General features: G+C 39.0%; 1 protein-coding gene across 13 annotated transcripts in view; it reads right to left on the reverse strand.

Annotated features, from left to right (window-relative positions):
* The window catches only part of UTRN (utrophin), a 506,668-nt gene that overhangs the window by 335,298 nt on the left and 153,194 nt on the right, over positions 1 to 18,176 (reverse strand). For all 13 annotated transcript variants that reach the window (XM_027084340.1, XM_027084307.1, XM_027084323.1 and 10 more), the window contains 4 exons: positions 7,551 to 7,638; positions 2,659 to 2,900; positions 2,315 to 2,495; positions 223 to 368 (listed from right to left, as the gene is read on the reverse strand). In XM_027084340.1, coding sequence (XP_026940141.1) covers positions 223 to 368; positions 2,315 to 2,495; positions 2,659 to 2,900; positions 7,551 to 7,638 — 657 coding nt within the window. The remainder of the gene's footprint in view (positions 1 to 222; positions 369 to 2,314; positions 2,496 to 2,658; positions 2,901 to 7,550; positions 7,639 to 18,176) is intronic.

Below are 18,176 nucleotides of genomic sequence, written 5' to 3' on the forward strand. Positions count from 1 at the left end.
TCTATTAAAAATATTTAATAACTATCTTTTAGCTGAGGTCCTACATTATAGCGATTAACCTTCAAATTATAAGAAATATAAGAAATGTTTGACTAATTTTGACCAAAACTGATATATTTTTTAAATAGCTGAAAAAATATTTCAAAATATGTGATATGAGATATTAGAAATGAGCCTAAACTTCTTAGGTCTACAGGTCTTAGGACCTATAATATATATTACCTTTTCTTCCTGCAGGGCCTTCTCCACCTTTACAAGATCATTCAAGACATTCAAAGACATCTGGGCCTTATTTTCGGAATCATTTAGCAGATCTGTCAGCGTTTTCAATGTTTCCAAATACACACGTCCAGGTCGGCTCTTCAGTTCTGTTTTTTGAAAAATACTTACTTTGAGAAAATAATGGTAGGAAACTAATATTGTTATACATACTGTTTATCTTCCTATTTAATAAGTGAATTCTAATACATAAGAAGTTAAACTCTGTAATTAAGATTAAAAAGGGTCTCTGTTAGAGACACAATAAATCACTGCATTGGCATTTCTGAGAGTCATATAGTGACTTCATTCCTGCGGATGCTGATGTTTGAAATATTAAGTAACCCACCATCATTTTTCTTCATTTCATCATGATGAAATGACTCTCTGCAGATGGTACTACAATGTTCCTTTTGTCTCATATAATCTCCTTTTCCCCAGCAGCTACACAAAGAATAAAAGGAGACAAAGATCCCCTCAACCAGTCTTCCTCTAAGTTCAGGCGTGCAGACAAACTGCTACCCACAGAGGGGTGGACGTTACGCTGAACACCACAGCCAGGTCGCACAGGTACCCTGAGAAATAACGGCTGCACGAGGCAGCTGGAGTGATGTCTACTTCAGCCACTGATGTCAAATTTACAGACAAGCAACACTTGTGTGGAGAGGAAGCCAGCTCATTTGAAGCACAAAGAGGTGAAACCAAGTAGCAGCAAAAGTCACAACAGCCAAAGGGTGGAAACAACCCAAATGCCCATCTACAAATGAATGAACAAACAAAATATGGTGTATACATACAATGGAATACTACTCAGCCTTAAAAAGGAAGGAAATTCTGACACATGCAACCCACACAAAAGAACTTTGAGGATAAGTGAAAAAAGCCAGTCACAAAAAAACAAAAAATGTATGATCCCACTTAGGTGAGGTATACAGACTAGTCAAACTCATAGAAACAGAAAGTAGAATGGTGGTTGCCAGGGGCTGGAGGGAGGAAGGAATGAAGAGCTGCTGTTTAACGGGTACAGAGTTTCGGTTTTACAAGACAAAAAAGTTCTGGGGATGGGTTGTACAACGATATGAATATATTTTCCACTACTGAACTCTACACTTTAAAATGGTTAAAATGGTAAATTTTATGTATATTTTACCACAATTAAAAACAAAAAAAATAAATAAATTTACCAATTGTTTTAAAGTTAAGAAACTGAACATTTAAACTGCCTTGTCAAAAATGAAAGCATATTTTGTAACAGCAAATTGAAAAGGAGGTACTCTCAAACGCTTCACAGTCTAAGTTAACTGAATTCAATAAACAAAGAGTATGGTGGCCAAATGCCTTTCCAGAAGAAAGGAAACATGATACATTTGCTTACCATGCACATACAGAGTCTTACAAGTCATTACATAACCTACGATTGCTGCAAGGAGGGGTATGGTTAAGTGTGTAGCTGTTTAGCATGTACTCCCCATAATGTTACATAATACAGCACAATTCCTGACTGAAAAGCCAAGGAGAAAAAAATATAATATATGAGGGATGAGCTTTCAAAACCTTTAATAGTTAACTTTCCCAAACCAGGCTTATTTCAGAAGTAAAAACTCTTGAAAATTTTTCAGACTTTGAAAGAGGAACACGATTTCTTTGAAAAGAGGAGATGGCATTGCTAAAACCTTAACCATTTTGAGCAAACAGAAGCAAGTGATCATTCTTTTTAGGCCTGCTAGTAACGATTATCAGCTGGCCTCCTTCAGTGAAAAGGAGAAACAACACCCCTAAAAAAACTCTTTAAAAATCATCATGTCCTATTAACCCAATTTTAACAGCACATGAAAGCTGTCTGCATTTTTACAAACAAGGGTGAATCTAGGAAATAGTCTGAGCGTACTTTAAGAACTGGAACAGGACCAGGCACAGAGGAAAACAGAGTGAGGCTGGTGCAAAACAAGCAAGTGTACTGAAGGTCTAAATATTGGGAGTAATTTTTAAGCTAAGGCAAACTGAGAAAGGAGATGGTGGACTTGTCTAATAAAAAAACGCAACAGAATGGGTCTACCGTTCTCGAGCTGTTGGTGACGCTCCTCTAAATCCTGTTGCACAGCTTGGTAACGGCCCACAAAGCTCTCAAAATCCCGCTGAACAAAATCCGGGGCAGAAGGCTGAGACTTCAGGGCTGAGCAGCTTGCACGCAGCATTTCAATTTTGGGGTGGTGGCTGCGGAGGTCTGTTAATTCTTGCTATGAAGAGAAAATATGACCACATGATTCGCTGAAGATGAACATCCTCACAGAAAGTTAATCAGAGCAGAATTAACCTAAAGTTCACGATACAAGGAGCATCTTCTTTAAATACAGGACTGGACATAGAAATCTTTCACGTTCTGGATGGTTGTGTCTTTACCTGACAGGAATCCTTCAAGCTTGGCAAGGACTGGTGGGGAGATTCTGAAAAGGGCGTGTGTTTTCCCCACTCCTCTTTTGTCTTTATGGTCTTTTCAAGCTCATCAAGGTGCTTAAAAAAAGCATTTATATCTTCCTGTAGCTGAATCTTTCTTGCTCGATCTTCCAAATGCTGGGATATATTCTTCCATTCTGATAATACCTTCTCCAGAACGTTTTTTATTTCTTCAGTAGGAAGACCTTCTACGCAGACATGAAAAATAAGCAGACACTTCATAAATTATTACAAAACTTGTTTTGGATTTGTTACAAACATTCTAACCTATTCAAAATAATGAGGCAACGTCATACATAATGATCACTCCCCTAAGTCCCTTTTAACACAACAACATTGTAATGATGCACTTAAAAATAACTATGTTTAATTCCTTGATAAAAACGGGAGAGGGGGCGCTTAAAATAGCAGGTCAGGAGGGGGATGGCCAACACAAAAAGCACATCAGTCGAGTGTCAGCCACTGCCTTTTCTACAGAACGTGTGTCTCCATCCTTGGCAACCTACTGTTCTACTAGTTTCCAGTCTGAGCATGAGAAATAAAATGAACTGTCTGGACTTGTCTGGGGCTCTGACGTCAGAAGGTAGACCCTCTGTCATCAAGAAACACAGCTTGGCTAGAAAAAGGAGGAGGCAGCTTGAGACTTGTGATCAAACCACAGGTCACAGGAATTGCAAAACGAATGGCTGGAACTCCTAGTGCTGGGAGCAATCTGGTGAGTGCAGGAATACTACACCAGTAGCCAGGCCCAAGAAGAATCAGCAAGCCTACTGGGAATGCTACACACAGACCAGTAAATGCCAAAAGATCAATGCAGTGCTAAGATTATCTACTTTAGAAACACATCAGGAAACAAAATGCCATTATGTTTATTACTGTCATCTCATAATTTTGTCTCATATTTTTGAGAGGCAGAGAATGTTCATAGAAATAAGTTACATATAATAATAGGTTTTATCACAGTCCTCCTCTTAATATAAAATACCATTGAATCATTGAAAATTACTATGAAAAGGTATGGGAAATCTACAAAGGAATCGATGTCCTGAGGAAAGTATGCACGTTGAAAAAATGGGTTTAACATCTTTATTATTAGAGCAGAAGCAATAAAACTTTGTAAATATATGTAATCAAAATCCAGGGTAACGAGAGCTCTAAAGGGAAAAAAAAGGCATGTAAAACAAAAGGTCACTTAGGATCCACAGATGATGCAAATTTTGAAAATTTCTGTAACACACCGTATCCACTGAAAATTAGAAATGCAAACGTGACATTACATAATCTGAATATATCACCCATGTCAATTGCTGAAGTAAACTGTCCACCATCACACAAGTAATAGAATATTACACCTAGACAAAACATTCACACCACAGTCCAAGTTCAATTATCCCTGTTAATGGAGGTCATAAACTAACTAAATTACCACTTTCCTTTTTTTTTTTTAATTAACTAATTTATTTATTTATTTATTTTTGGCTGCGTTGGGTCTTTGTTGCTGCGCATGGGCTTTCTCTAGTTGTGGCGGGCGGGGGCTACTCTTTGTTGCAGTGCGCAGGCTTCTCATTGCGGTGGCTTCTCTTGTTGCACAGCACGGGCTCTAGACACGTGGGCTTCAGTAGCTGTGGCACGCAGGCTCAGTAGTTGTGGTGCACGGGCTCTAGAGCACAGGCTCAGTAGTTGCGGCACCCGGGCTTAGTTGCTCCGCAGCATGTGGGATCTTCCCGGACCAGGGCTCGAACCCGTGTCCCCTGCATTGGCAGGCAGATTCTTAACCACTGCACCACCAGGGAAGTCCTAAATTACCACTTTTCTGACAATCTGAGCAATGGAGATCTAGGCTGTGCGCCTGCCAGATCATCTCTATTTTAAGTGGGCAAAGGAATAGTATCAGCCACTTCATTTACATGTCAGGACAATTTATGGTTAACAAGAAAGAAAATTAAGCTGGCAAATAAAGTTTTGAGATGGAAAATTATCACCACTAATCCAGAAAATCGGTAAGAGTTACTCATTTTAGGTACTAGGGAAGCTGAAGAAACTTCTTCCATAGTTTTTTTTAATTCACTGACAATATTTCAGTATCCATTTACCCTTTCAAACCAATTCTCAAAATTTAAATCTCCCTCCTCTAAGCTTGATATAGTTTGGACCAGTGTCAAGTAATAAATAAAGCACAATTTACATCTTAAAAAAGGAAAACTGTATATGGTCTTTTAAAATAATTGTTTTATTCCCAGAGATCCAAAGTTGTAGCTTTTTCTGTTTCTACAGGACATCCAACTCTTAGATGACTAATCAAAAGCCAAAATCAATATCCCATCCTTTTATTAATTTTCTAGAAGGGATAACGTATAATATATTCCTGTCACTCTCACTTGACTTTAGCTTTTCAATCTATCACTATTAAAATCAAGGGAAATGTTTACAAAACATAGGATCATCATCAAATTCCATAGGCTTATATGTTGATATACTGGGAATTCTTTTTGGAGGGAGGTGGTAAAAGAAAATTTTACTTCGGCAGCATTGGGGAAATGTATTACATTAAGGTAAATTCATTGAGATTATCTGAATTTTTTTTTTTTTTTTTTTTTTTTGCGGTACGTGGGTCTCTCGCTGTTGTGGCCTCTCCCGTTGCGGAGCACAGGCTCCGGACGCGCAGGCTCAGCGGCCATGGCTCACGGGCCCAGCCACTCTACGGCATGTGGGATCTTCCCAGACAGGGGCACAAACCCGTGTCCCCTGCATCGGCAGGTGGACTCTCAACCACTGCGCCACCAGGGAAGCCCGATAAGGTGTTATTTATATTTGAAATTTTTACCTGCATTAAAGAACTTTTTTTCCCCCACAGACCCAGTGGCTCAGGGGAATGTAAAGATTAATATTTTTGCCAAGCAGTTTTACATATGATTCTTTTTCTCGCCTTGCTTTGAAAGGCTTTTCTTATAAACCCTATTCCTTACTCCAACAATAAGTGCTTTGGAGGTCTGCTGAAACTCTCCTTGACAAAAGCCACAGACACCCACGGCAGAATTAGGAATATTAGTTTGACGAGAATCTTCTAAAATGTAGCTTTTAATCTTTATATTTTTTGACTTTTTATTATAGAAAATGGAAATATATACAAATAAATAGAACAGTAGAATGAACGCCCTGTACCAATTACCCAGCTTCAGTAATTAATGACATTCTACCATTCTTGAATTATCTATATACCCCTACTCACTCCTCACCCATTTAATCATTATTATTATTTTCACATTTCTTAAAGTAAAATTTACTTACATTGAAATACATGAACTGTGCTGTTCTGAGAAACCTACACACACTTATCAATACATAGAATATTTCCACCTCTCCAGAAAGTTTCCTAGAGTCCCTAATGGATCAATCACCCTCCTCCAACCCAGAAAACCACATTTTAAAAAAACCTTGGATTATTTTTCCCTCTGCCTTTTGAAAAATATGTTGATTTATTTTGTATATATACTGAGGTCATACATACACAAAAGTATGTATATGCCCAGTATATGTTCATTTATTTAGAAATTATGGAAATGTACCATTGTCACAGATCAATGTACCACTGTCATAGATCATTTGTATAGCTTAATTTCTTCCTTCCTTCCTCCCTCTCTCCCTCCCACCCTTTCTTCCCTTCCTCCTTCTTTCCTTCCAAACAGAATAGTATTTTCATTCAAACTCCATCCTAGCTAGGTGTCTTACTACTGGGTGTGGACACCCCATTTGGAGATTACTTTTTCAAGTATTTATTTGAAGGGACCTAGAGACAGAGCGAGAATATGATTTCCCTTGAGATACTTCAATAATTACAATAAATTGTGTGTTAAATTTATGTTAGTTACAATCATAGATTCTTCACTTCTACATCGACACTGTAGCTTGGAAACCAGACTTTATCTGGGTGATGTGGGGTAATTTCATGAGTCTATGAACTGAATTAAATTCATGTCTGTGTCAGCTTTTAGTGGGTGTGGCAGAATCAGAGTGCAGAGATTCATTTATTTAAAAAAATCTGTTATTAAAAATTTTTAGGATGGGGTGGGAAGCTTAGAATTTGGGACATTGGTCTGAATAGGGTCTGTATGTTCAGTTTAATTTTCTCATTTTTGGGGAGTGTCTGCCTTTTGTTAATGAGAGTAAAAGTGGTTTTTAACATTTCCCACTGTCATTCCACTTTATCCATGATTCTAATTTTACAGTACTGTATTTTACTTCTCTACATGTGGTTAGCAGTAATCCTACTGCTGCTTTAAAACCAGAAATGTTGAACCGAAATGAAAGCACAACTGGGTGATTCTCCCGGCCTTTCCTTCTCTTCAATACATTTGAAATAAATCCTAGGCCATGGATAATTAATGTAGAAGAAGTTTCTCTACAGAGTGTAATTTGCCCAGAGTCTGCTTATGTAAGGATGCAGATATATGATTCAGTTCAGTTAGAAAAGCACATCAAATTCTTCAGTAAAACAGATGTTTGAATAATTACATCACTGGTTTTCTCAAACTAGTTTCATCAAAAACTTCCAGCACAGTGAAGTCTGGTAGGACCTTTCTACCTAATGCATGTGAATTAAGTTCTGTGACTTCTCTTGTAGCACAGAAATGTTTATAAAAAATGAAATTATCTGTTTTCATTTGACTTTCACGACTGCTGTACCAAACCTGGTTTCCTTGGTTTAGCTTATTTTGTTCCTAAAGATCATCAACTACTATAACAGAGTAATGGGTCACTTGGATGATGTAGCTTTAAGAATTGACTCCCACATGTCTGGCAAAGTATTGATATAAAAAAAAAAAAATCAAGGTTCTCACCTTTTCCCATTTGCTCCAAAAGGATTTGTCCGGTTTGGTTTAATTCATCGAGTCTGGAACTTCTTTCCATCTGTTCCTTTTCTAATCCCTGAAAATAAAGTCCCAATATAAGAATAGTACAGACTTTCTTCTCAATATAGTATTAATGCTTACTGAAGTTTTTATATTTAATGTCCCTCCCACACTCTCTTAGGTGGGAGTTACAGTCAAAGTTTACCTAAGAAAATACCAAGATAAAGCTATGCCATTTCAAGCTACCCTCCAGAACGCTAGAGATGATTAAATTTCAAAAGGTAAATTCAAACAAACAATATAAAATTTTGGTTTCCTTAAAAATGCTCTACATCAAAAGAAAAATCTTTAAAAGTCTTTACTGAATTTGTTACAATACCGCCCCTGTTTTATGTTTCGGTTTTTTGGCCGCAAGGCATGTGGGATCTTAGCTCCCCGACCAGGGATCGAACCCACACCTTCTGCATTGGAAGGTGAAGTCCTAACCACTGGACTGCCAGGGAAGTCCCTGATTTCTTTTATAAGAAGAAAAAATTTTACACTACATACATGAGTTCCTATCAGGAGGAGGTAATTAAAATTAGTATTTTAGATCCAGAATATTTATTCACATACATGGCCTCAGTATACTCCACACCATAAAAATAACAGTTTGACTGAAATGAACTGAATGCACTATGAAGACAGAGATCACCAAACAAAAATAAATTAATTAGTACGAAAGACAGAAATAATTTGAGCCCAATATCATTTGTTGGTGTTACACTAAGCATAGGGTCTAACACAAACTTCAACTACCAGCATAATCATACACAAATTTTTAACAATAACAATATGCTTTAGGACCCAAAGCAAAGTATTTTATCCTTTATAGTCAAAGAATGGCTCTTAATTTTAATATTTATGTCTCTAAGATTTTATATTCTCAATGTCCCTATATCTGAGAGACAGGGGAAGACAAGATCTTCCAGAATTAGTTAGAAAGGGCTGAGCAAAACCATGGACACACATACACACACATGTGTTGTATACACAGTCACTATTTGAAATTTCTGCATTTGATAATTATCTAGCCACTCAAATAGTGTCCAAAATAGCACAATCAAAGCATCCAGGCAACCCATATTACTTCAACCAGACAACCTAGAGAAGAATCCCACTTCTAGGGTCTACGAATGTAAGCACTATCAAATAAATTTAACTCTCCTATTCTGATCCACACAAACCTTAATGTGACCAAGTAAAACAACCATTTTTATAGTCAAAGATCAAGAAAGAACAAGAGATTCTACGAAACACCACTAATCTTTGTTAAACTAACTATCAATGTAAAAAGTCACTGTCGAACTGGAGAAAAATTATTACCTGCTTTATACAAACTGATTTTTGGCTACTTTTTTTATGATGGTGGTCGATTAGACTAGGGATTCTCCACCCAGGTACTGCATCAGTTGGAACAAGTTATTCTTTCACTAAAACAAAATTAAGTTGATACTTCCCAAATTTGCAAGAAAAATTAGCGATTAAAGCAATGGTTAAATTTTCTTTATTGTACATTTTTCTCAGATCTTTGGCATCTACTACTTCTTGTCTAAAACAACAAAATAAACGAACTTATAAATAAAGGTAAAACACAGGAACTGCCAATCATGCCTTACATAAACATCCACAATTGTTACTTTTATCCCCTCAAATATTATAGTAACAATTTCTGGAAGTAAAATTGTTCCTAGATCACAGGATGGAATTTAATTTATCAGTGTTTTGTGGGACTTGTTCCATAAAGATCACTGTAGCTTCCAAATTCTCTGCCACTTTACTGCCTTTGAGAATTGGGTTGTTGAATGATCATTAATATCATCTACCAGTCTTTCAGAAGCATATGAAATGATGGAACATAGTCCTCATGCCTGGCTCTCTTGATCCCCTGTGCAGGGGGCTCTGATAACAGTGCTTCCACATTCCCCCTGTCCACAGTCATCATGGTCTCCTTCCATAAGCCAAGAACTTTATAGAGTGCTGAAAATACAGGTTTCAAGGGAAAATCGTCCACACTTTCTAAGCAGTGGCAGCAGGCATATAAACAAATAATGACATAAATGCAATAAGGGCTTTCACAGAGGTATGGCCAAAGCAATATGGAATCTGCCTAATGAGGCTAAAGGAGGCTTTCTGAAGTAGGAGGCATTTCAGCCACACAGCAAAGGCTTAATAAAGGGCTATTCGGAGCCCGGAAAGCCACACATGGGGAAGGCAGGATATTGAGAAAAGCGTAGGAGTCAGGAGGGCTGGAGCTTTGACTAGTGAATGAGAGGTGCTGAGTTTCTGCTTAGAGGTAGGGAAGAGAGCTGTCTGGAAGTGCCTTGTAAGGGCACTGTGGCCTTTACATTTTATCCCCACAGCAATGGCAAGTCATTAATTAATTGCAAGCGCTGGAGCTGTATAATCAAATTTATATCTTAGAACTCATCAAGAGTGAGATGATATTATTAGTAACAATAACATTAAATAATAACAGTAATTTCATAAATGTGTGTTTTAATGAGAATTATTTTAATAGTTCACTGTTAAGTAAAATGTTGGCTGATGGTTTGAACTGGACATCTTAAAGCTATGTTAAGAAGATGTACTACTATTGAGATGATTATCTTTTAAAATTTATTTGATTTGAATTTAAACCTACTAATGCTGTATATTAATAGATTTTCTAATTTTAGACTATTTGTGGATTCCTATAAAAAACATACTGTTTGGTTATAAGTAAACGATTGCCTTTTCCTATATTATTGAGTTCTAGTTGCCAGCATTTTAAGTTTAAATCAATATCCTTTTTAAATGACATGTAAAAAGGGAAGGTAAATAGTGGCAAATGCTGCAAAGAAAGGCAGTCTGATGAGAATAGAAATCTATCCTTTGGATTTTGAAAGCAGTCGTCAATGGTGACCCCTAAATGAGAACAGTTACAGTGGAATGATAAGGCAAACATCAGTCTCAGCTTCTCACCCAAACATTCAAAGTCGGCCAGGGTCTGGTCCTAAACCACCTCTCCAGCCTTAACTCTCTACTGCTTTTACACATACGCCTAGCACAAAGCAAAACGAATTATTTGTTCCAAGAATCACAACACGCTTGCCCCCCTCTGAGCCTCTGCTCATGGGCGCCACCTGCCTGGTGTGCCCTTCTGACCAGCTCCAAGCCCCCTCCTTCAGTGTCACTTTGCCTTCTGGACTTCACCAGTGTATAGAGACAGCTGCAAGCCTGGCCTCCTCTCAATTCCCTCAGTACCTACCACTTTCTAACTCACATCACTGATATCTACACATACGTCTTATTTTTAAACATTCTCCAAACTCTTTATAAACGCCATTGCTGATGTAGATGGTGATACGGACTTGCTCTAGGTGCCTAAATAATTCATGCAAGGATGTACAGAGACTTAATGAACCCCAAAGACATAAATCACTGCAATCTCCTGTTGCAATTTACAGTAACACACATGCGGTACAAAGTAGCAGAGCTACAATCCCATACATTTTATAGTGTTTATTTGTTTTAAATACGTCTCTCCTCTAAAAAGAATGTTTATAGAAGAAATCTTGGGATTTGAAACAGTTTCTTGCATTCGGAAGGCAAAACATTTTCAGCATACACACATGTACTATTAGGTACCAGATTAAGATAGATCTAATGAAGCTAAAATTAGTAATGACAACTGGATCACCTTAGCAAGTGTCCCTTCCTGCACATCTCAATTAACCGGTTAAGGAAGGAGGAAAAAAAACTTCTCCTCGACGGACGACGGGAAGATGGCGGAAGAGTAAGACGCGGAGATCACCTGCCTCCCCACAGATACACCAGAAATACATCTACACGTGTAACAACTCCTACAGAACACCGACTGAACGCTGGCAGAAGACCTCAGACCACCCAAAAGGCAAGAAACCCCCCACGTACCTGGGTAGGGCAAAAGAAAAATAGAAAGAACAGCGACAAAAGGATAGGGACGGTACCTGCACCAGTGGGAGGGAGCTGTGAAGGAGGAAAGGCTTCCACACATTGGGAAGCCCCTTCGCGGGCGGAGACTGCGGGTGGCGGAGGGGGGGAGCTTCGGAGCCGCGGAGGAGAGCGCAGCAACAGGCGTGCGGAAGGCAAAGCGGAGAGATTCCAGCACAGAGGATCAGTGCCGACCGGCACTCACCAGCCCAAGAGGCTTGTCTGCTAACCCGCCGGGGCGGGCGGGGCTGGGAGCTGAGGCTCGGGCTTCGGTCAGAGCGCAGGGAGAGGATTGGGGTTGGCGGCGTGAACACAGCCTGCAGGGGGTTAGTGCACCACGGCTGGCCGGAAGGGAATCCGGGGAAAAGTCTGGACCCGCCGAAAAGGCAAGAGGCTTTTTCTTCCCTCTTTTTTTCCTGGTGCGCAAGGAGAGGGGATTAAGAGCGCCGCTTAAAGGAGCTCCAGAGACGGGCGCGAACCGCGGCTAAAAGCGCGGACCCCAGAGACAGGCATGAGACGCTAAGGCTGCTGCTGCCGCCACCAAGAAGCCTGTGTGCAAGCACAGGTCACTATCCACACCGCCCCTCCTGGTAGGCTGTGCAGCCCGCCACTGCCAGGGTCCCAGGATCTAGGGACAACTTCCCTGGGAGAACGTCACGCCGGCCTCTGCCGCCGCAGGCCCGCCCCGCATCCGTGCCCCCCCCCCCCCCCCCCCCCCCCCCCCCCCCCCCTGCCGCGGGCACCGCCCCGGCAGCAGCGGTTCCTTTACCCCCGTCCTGGCTGAGCGAAGAACAGACGCCTTTGGCAGAGGCGGGGCCAAATCCAAAGCTGAGCCCGGGGAGCTGTGAGAACAAAGAAGAGAAAGGGAAATCCCTCCCAGCAGCCTCAGAAGCAGCGGATTAAAACTCTACAATCAACTTGATGTACCTGTATTTGTGGAATACATGAAAAGACAACGAATTATCCCAAACTGAGGAAGCAGACTTTGGAGAGCAAGGTTTATGATTTTTTTCCCCTTTTCCTCTTTTTGTGAGTGTGTATGTGTATGCTTCTGTGTGAGATTTTGTCCGTATAGCTTTGCTTCCACCATTTGTCCTAGGGTTCTATCTGTCCATTTTTTTTTGTTGGTTTTTTCTTTTTAAAAAAAATTTTTTTTCTTAATAATTATTTTTTATTTTAATAACTATTTTATTTTATCTTACTTTATTTTATCTTCTTTCCTTCTTTCTTTCTTTCCTTCCTTCCCTCCTTCCTTCCTCCCTCCCTCCCTCCCCCCCTCCCCCCCTTCTTTTTTTTTTTCTTTCTTTCTTTCCTACTTCTTCTCCCTTTTATTCTGAGCCATGTGGATGAAAGGCTCTTGGTGCTACAGCCAGGAGTCAATGCTGTGCCTCTGAGGTGGGAGAGCCAACTTCAGGACACTGGTCCACAAGAGACCTCCCAGCTCCACATAATATCAAACAGCAAAAATCTCCTACAGATCTCCATCTCAACACCAGCACCCAGCTTCACTCAACGACCAGCAAGCTACACGGCTGGACATCCTATGCCAAACAACTAGCAATACAGGAACACAACCCCACCCATTAGCAGAGAGGCTACCTAAAATCATAATAAGTCCACAGATACCCAAAAACACACCACCAGACGTGGAACTACCCACCAGAAAGACAAGATCCAGCCTCATCCACCAGAACACAGGCACTAGTTGCCTCCACCAGGAAGCCTACACAACCCACTGAAACAACTTCAGCCACTGGGGACAGACACCAAAAACAATGGGAACTACGAACCTGCAGCCTGCAAAAAGGAGACCCCAAACACAGTAAGATAAGCAAAATGAGAAGACAGAAAAACACACAGCAGATGAAGGAGCAAGATAAAAACCCACCAGACCTAACAAATGAAGAGGAAATAGGCAGTCTACCTGAAAAAGAATTCAGAATAATGAGAGTAAAGATGATCCAAAATCTTGGAAATAGAATAGACAAAATGCAAGAAACATTTAACAAGGACCTAGAAGAACTAAAGATGAAACAAGCAACGATGAACAACACAATAAATGAAATTAAAAATACTCCAGATGGGATCAATGGCAGAATAACTGAGGGAGAAGAATGGATAAGTGACCTGGAAGATAAAATAGTGGAAATAACTACTGCAGAGCAGAGTAAAGAAAAAAGAATGAAAAGAACTGAGGACAGTCTCAGAGACCTCTGGGACAACATTAAATGCACCAACATTCGAATTATACAGGTTCCAGAAGAGGAAGAGAAAAAGAAAGGGACTGAGAAAATATTTGAAGAGATTATAGTTGAAAACTTCCCTAATATGGGAAAGGAGATAGTCAATCAAGTCCAGGAAGCACAGAGAGTCCCATATAGGATAAATCCAAGGAGAAATACGCCAAAACACATATTAATCAAACTGTCAAAAATGAAATACAAAGAAAACATATTAAAAGCAGCAAGGGAAAAACAACAAATAACACACAAGGGAATCCCCATTAGGTTAACAGCTGATCTTTCAGCACAAACTCTGCAAGCCAGAAGGGACTGGCAAGACATATTTAAAGTGATGAAGGAGAAAAACCTGCAACCAAGATTACTCTACCCAGCAAGAATCTCACTCAGATTTGACGGAGAAATTAAAACCTTTACAGACAAGCAAAAGCTGAGACAGTTCAGCACCACCAAACCAGCTTTACATCAATGCTAAAGGAACTTCTCTAGGCAAGAAACACAAGAGAAGGAAAGGCCTACAATAACGAACCCAAAACAATTAAGAAAATGGGAATAGGAACATACATATCGATAATTACCTTAAATGTAAATGGACTAAGTGCTCCCACCAAAAGACACAGATTGGCTGAATGGATACAAAAAAAAGACCTATATATACGCTGTCTACAAGAGACCCACTTCAGACCTAGAGACACATACAGACTGAAAGTGAGGGGATGGAAAAGGATATTCCATGCAAATGGAAACCAAAAGAAAGCTGGAGTAGCAATTCTCATATCAGACAAAATAGACTTTAAAATAAAGACTATTAGAAGAGACAAAGAAGGACACTACATAATGATCAAGGGATCGATCCAAGAAGAAAATATAACAATTGTAAATATTTATGCACCCAACATAGGAGCACCTCAATACATAAGGCAAATACTAACAGCCATAAAAGCGGAAATCGACAGTAACACAATCATAGTAGGGGACTTTAACACCCCACTTTCACCAATGGACAGATCATACAAAATGAAAATAAATAAGGAAACACAAGCTTTAAATGATACATTAAACAAGATGGACTTAATTGATATTTAGGACATTCCATCCAAAAACAACAGAATACACATTTTTCTCAAGTGCTGATGGAACATTCTCCAGGATGGATCATGTCTTGGGTCACAAATCAAGCCTTGGTAAATTTAAGAAAATTGAAATTGTATCAAGTATCTTTTCCGACCACAACGCTATGAGACTAGATATCAATTACAGGAAAAGAGCTGTAAAAAATACAAACACATAGAGGCTAAACAATACACTGCTTAATAACGAAGTGATCACTGAAGAAATAAAAGAGGAAATTAAAAAATACCTAGAAACAAATGACATGGAGGCACGATGACCCAAAACCAATGGGATGCAGAAAAAGCAGTTCTAAGAGGGAAGTTTATAGCAATACAATCCTACCTTAAGAAACAGGAAACATCTCGAATAAACAACCTAACCTTGCACCTAAAGCAATTAGAGAAAGAAGAACAAAAAAACCCCAAAGTTAGCAGAAGGAAAGAAATCATAAAAATCAGATCAGAAATAAATGAAAAAGAAATGAAGGAAATGATAGCAAAGATCAATAAAACTAAAACCTGGTTCTTTGAGAAGATAAACAAAATTGATAAACCATTAGCCAGACTCATCAAGAAAAAAAGGGAGAAGACTCAAATCAATAGAATTAGAAATGAAAAAGGAGAAGTAACAACTGACACTGCAGAAATACAAAAGATCATGAGAGATTACTACAAGCAACTCTATGCCAATAAAATAGACAACCTGGAAGAAATGGACAAATTCTTAGAAATGGACAACGTGCCAAGACTGAATCAGGAAGAAATGGAAAATATGAACAGACCAATCACAAGCACTGAAATTGAAACTGTGATTAAAAATCTTTCAACAAACAAAAGCCCAGGACCAGATGGCTTCACAGGCGACTTCTATCAAACATTTAGAGAAGAGCTAACGCCTATCCTTCTCAAACTCTTCTTAAATATAGCAGAGGGAGGAACACTCCCAAACTCATTCTACGAGGCCACCATCACCTTGATACCAAAACCAGACAAGGATGTCACAAAGAAAGAAAACTACAGGCCAATATCACTGATGAACACTGATGCAAAAATCCTCAACAAAATACTAGCAAACAGAATCCAACAGCACATTAAAAGGATCATACAAATAATCAAGTGGGGTTTATTCCAGGAATGCAAGGATTCTTTAATATATGCAAATCAATCAATGTGATAAACCATATTAACAAATTGAAGGAGAAAAACCATATGATCATCTCAATAGATGCAGAGAAAGCTTTTGACAAAATTCAACACCCATTTATGATAAAAACCCTGCAGAAAGTAGGCACAGAGGGAACTTTCCTCAACATAATAAAGGCCACATATGACAAACCCACAGCCAACGTCATCCTCAATGGTGAAAAACCGAAAGCATTTCCACTAAGATCCAGAACAAGACAACGTTGCCCACTCTCACCACTCTTATTCAACATAGTTTTGGAAGTTTTAGCCACAGCAATCAGAGAAGAAAAGGAAATAAAAGGAATCCAAATCGGAAAAGAAGAAGTAAAGCTGTCACTGTTTGCAGATGACATGATACTATACATAGAGAATCCTAAAGATGCTACCAGAAAACTACTAGAGCTAATCAATGAATTTAGTAAAGTAGCAGGATACAAAATTAATGCACAGAAATCTCTGGCATTCCTACACACTAATGATGAAACATCTGAAAGTGAAATCAAGAAAACACTCCCATTTACCATTGCAACAAAAAGAATAGAATACCTAGGAATAAACCTACCTAAGGAGACAAAACACCGGTATGCAGAAAATTATAAGACACTGATGAAAGAAATTAAAGATGATACAAACAGATGGAGAGGTATACCATGTTCTTGTATTGGAAGAATCAACATTACGAAAATGACTCTACTACCCAAAGCAATCTACAGATTCAATGCAATCCCTATCAAACAACTACTGGCATTTTTCACAGAACTAGAACAAAAAATTTCACAATTTGTATGGAAACACAAAAGACCCCGAATAGCCAAAGCAATCTTGAGAACGAAAAACGGAGCTGGAGGAATCAGGCTCCCTGACTTTAGACTATACTACAAAGCTACAGTAATCAAGACAGTATGGTACTGGCACAAAAACAGAAAGATAGATCAATGCAACAGGATAGAAAGCCCAGAGATAAACCCATGCACATATGGTCACCATATCTTTGATAAAGGAGGCAGGAATGTACAATGGAGAAAGGACAGCCTCTTCAGTAAGTGGTGCTGGGAAAACTGGACAGGCACATGTAAAAGTATGAGATTAGATCACTCCCTAACACCACACACAAAAATAAGCTCAAAATGGATTAAAGACCTAAATGTAAGGCCAGAAACTATCAAACTCTTAGAGGAAAACATAGGCAGAACACTCTACGACATAAATCACAGCAATATACTTTTTGACCCACCTCCTAGAGAAATGGAAATAAGAACAAAAACAAATGGGACCTAATGAAACTTCAAAGCTTTTGGACAGCGAAGGAAACCATAAACAAGACCAAAAGACAACCCTCAGAATGAGAGAAAATATTTGCAAATGAAGCAACTGACAAAGGATTAATCTCCAAAATTTATAAGCAGTTCACACAGCTCAATAACAAAAAAACAAACAACCCAATCCAAAAATGGGCAGAAGACCTAAATAGACATTTCTCCAAAGAAGATATACAGACTGCCAACAAACACATGAAAGAATGCTCAACATCACTAATCATTAGAGAAATTCAAATCAAAACTACAATGAGATACCATCTCACACCAGTCAGAATGGTCATCATCAAAAAATCTAGAAACAATAAATGCTGGAGAGGGTGTGGAGGAAGGGGAACACTCTTGCACTGCTGGTGGGAATGTGAATTGGTACAGCCACTATGGAGAACAGTATGGAGGTTCCTTAAAAAACTACAAATAGAACAACCATATGACCCAGCAATCCCACTACTGGGCATATACCCTGAGAAAACCATCATTCAAAAAGAGTCATGTACCAAAATGTTCATTGCAGCTCTATTTACAATAGCCTGGAGATGGAAGCAACCTAAGTGTCCATCATCGGATGAATGGATAAAGAAGATGTGGCACATATGTACAATGGAATAATACTCAGCCATCAAAAGAAAGGAAATTGAGCTATTTGTAATGAGGTGGATGGACCTAGAGTCTGTCATATAGAGTGAAGTAAGTCAGAAAGAGAAAGACAAATACTGTATGCTAACACATATATATGGAATTTAAGAATAGAAAAATGTCATGAAGAAC

This window comes from Aethalodelphis obliquidens, unplaced genomic scaffold, assembly GCF_003676395.1.
Source record: "Aethalodelphis obliquidens isolate GAN/ISIS:26980383/991018 unplaced genomic scaffold, ASM367639v1 scaffold3, whole genome shotgun sequence".
In the NCBI taxonomy this organism is placed as follows: domain Eukaryota; kingdom Metazoa; phylum Chordata; class Mammalia; order Artiodactyla; family Delphinidae; genus Aethalodelphis; species Aethalodelphis obliquidens.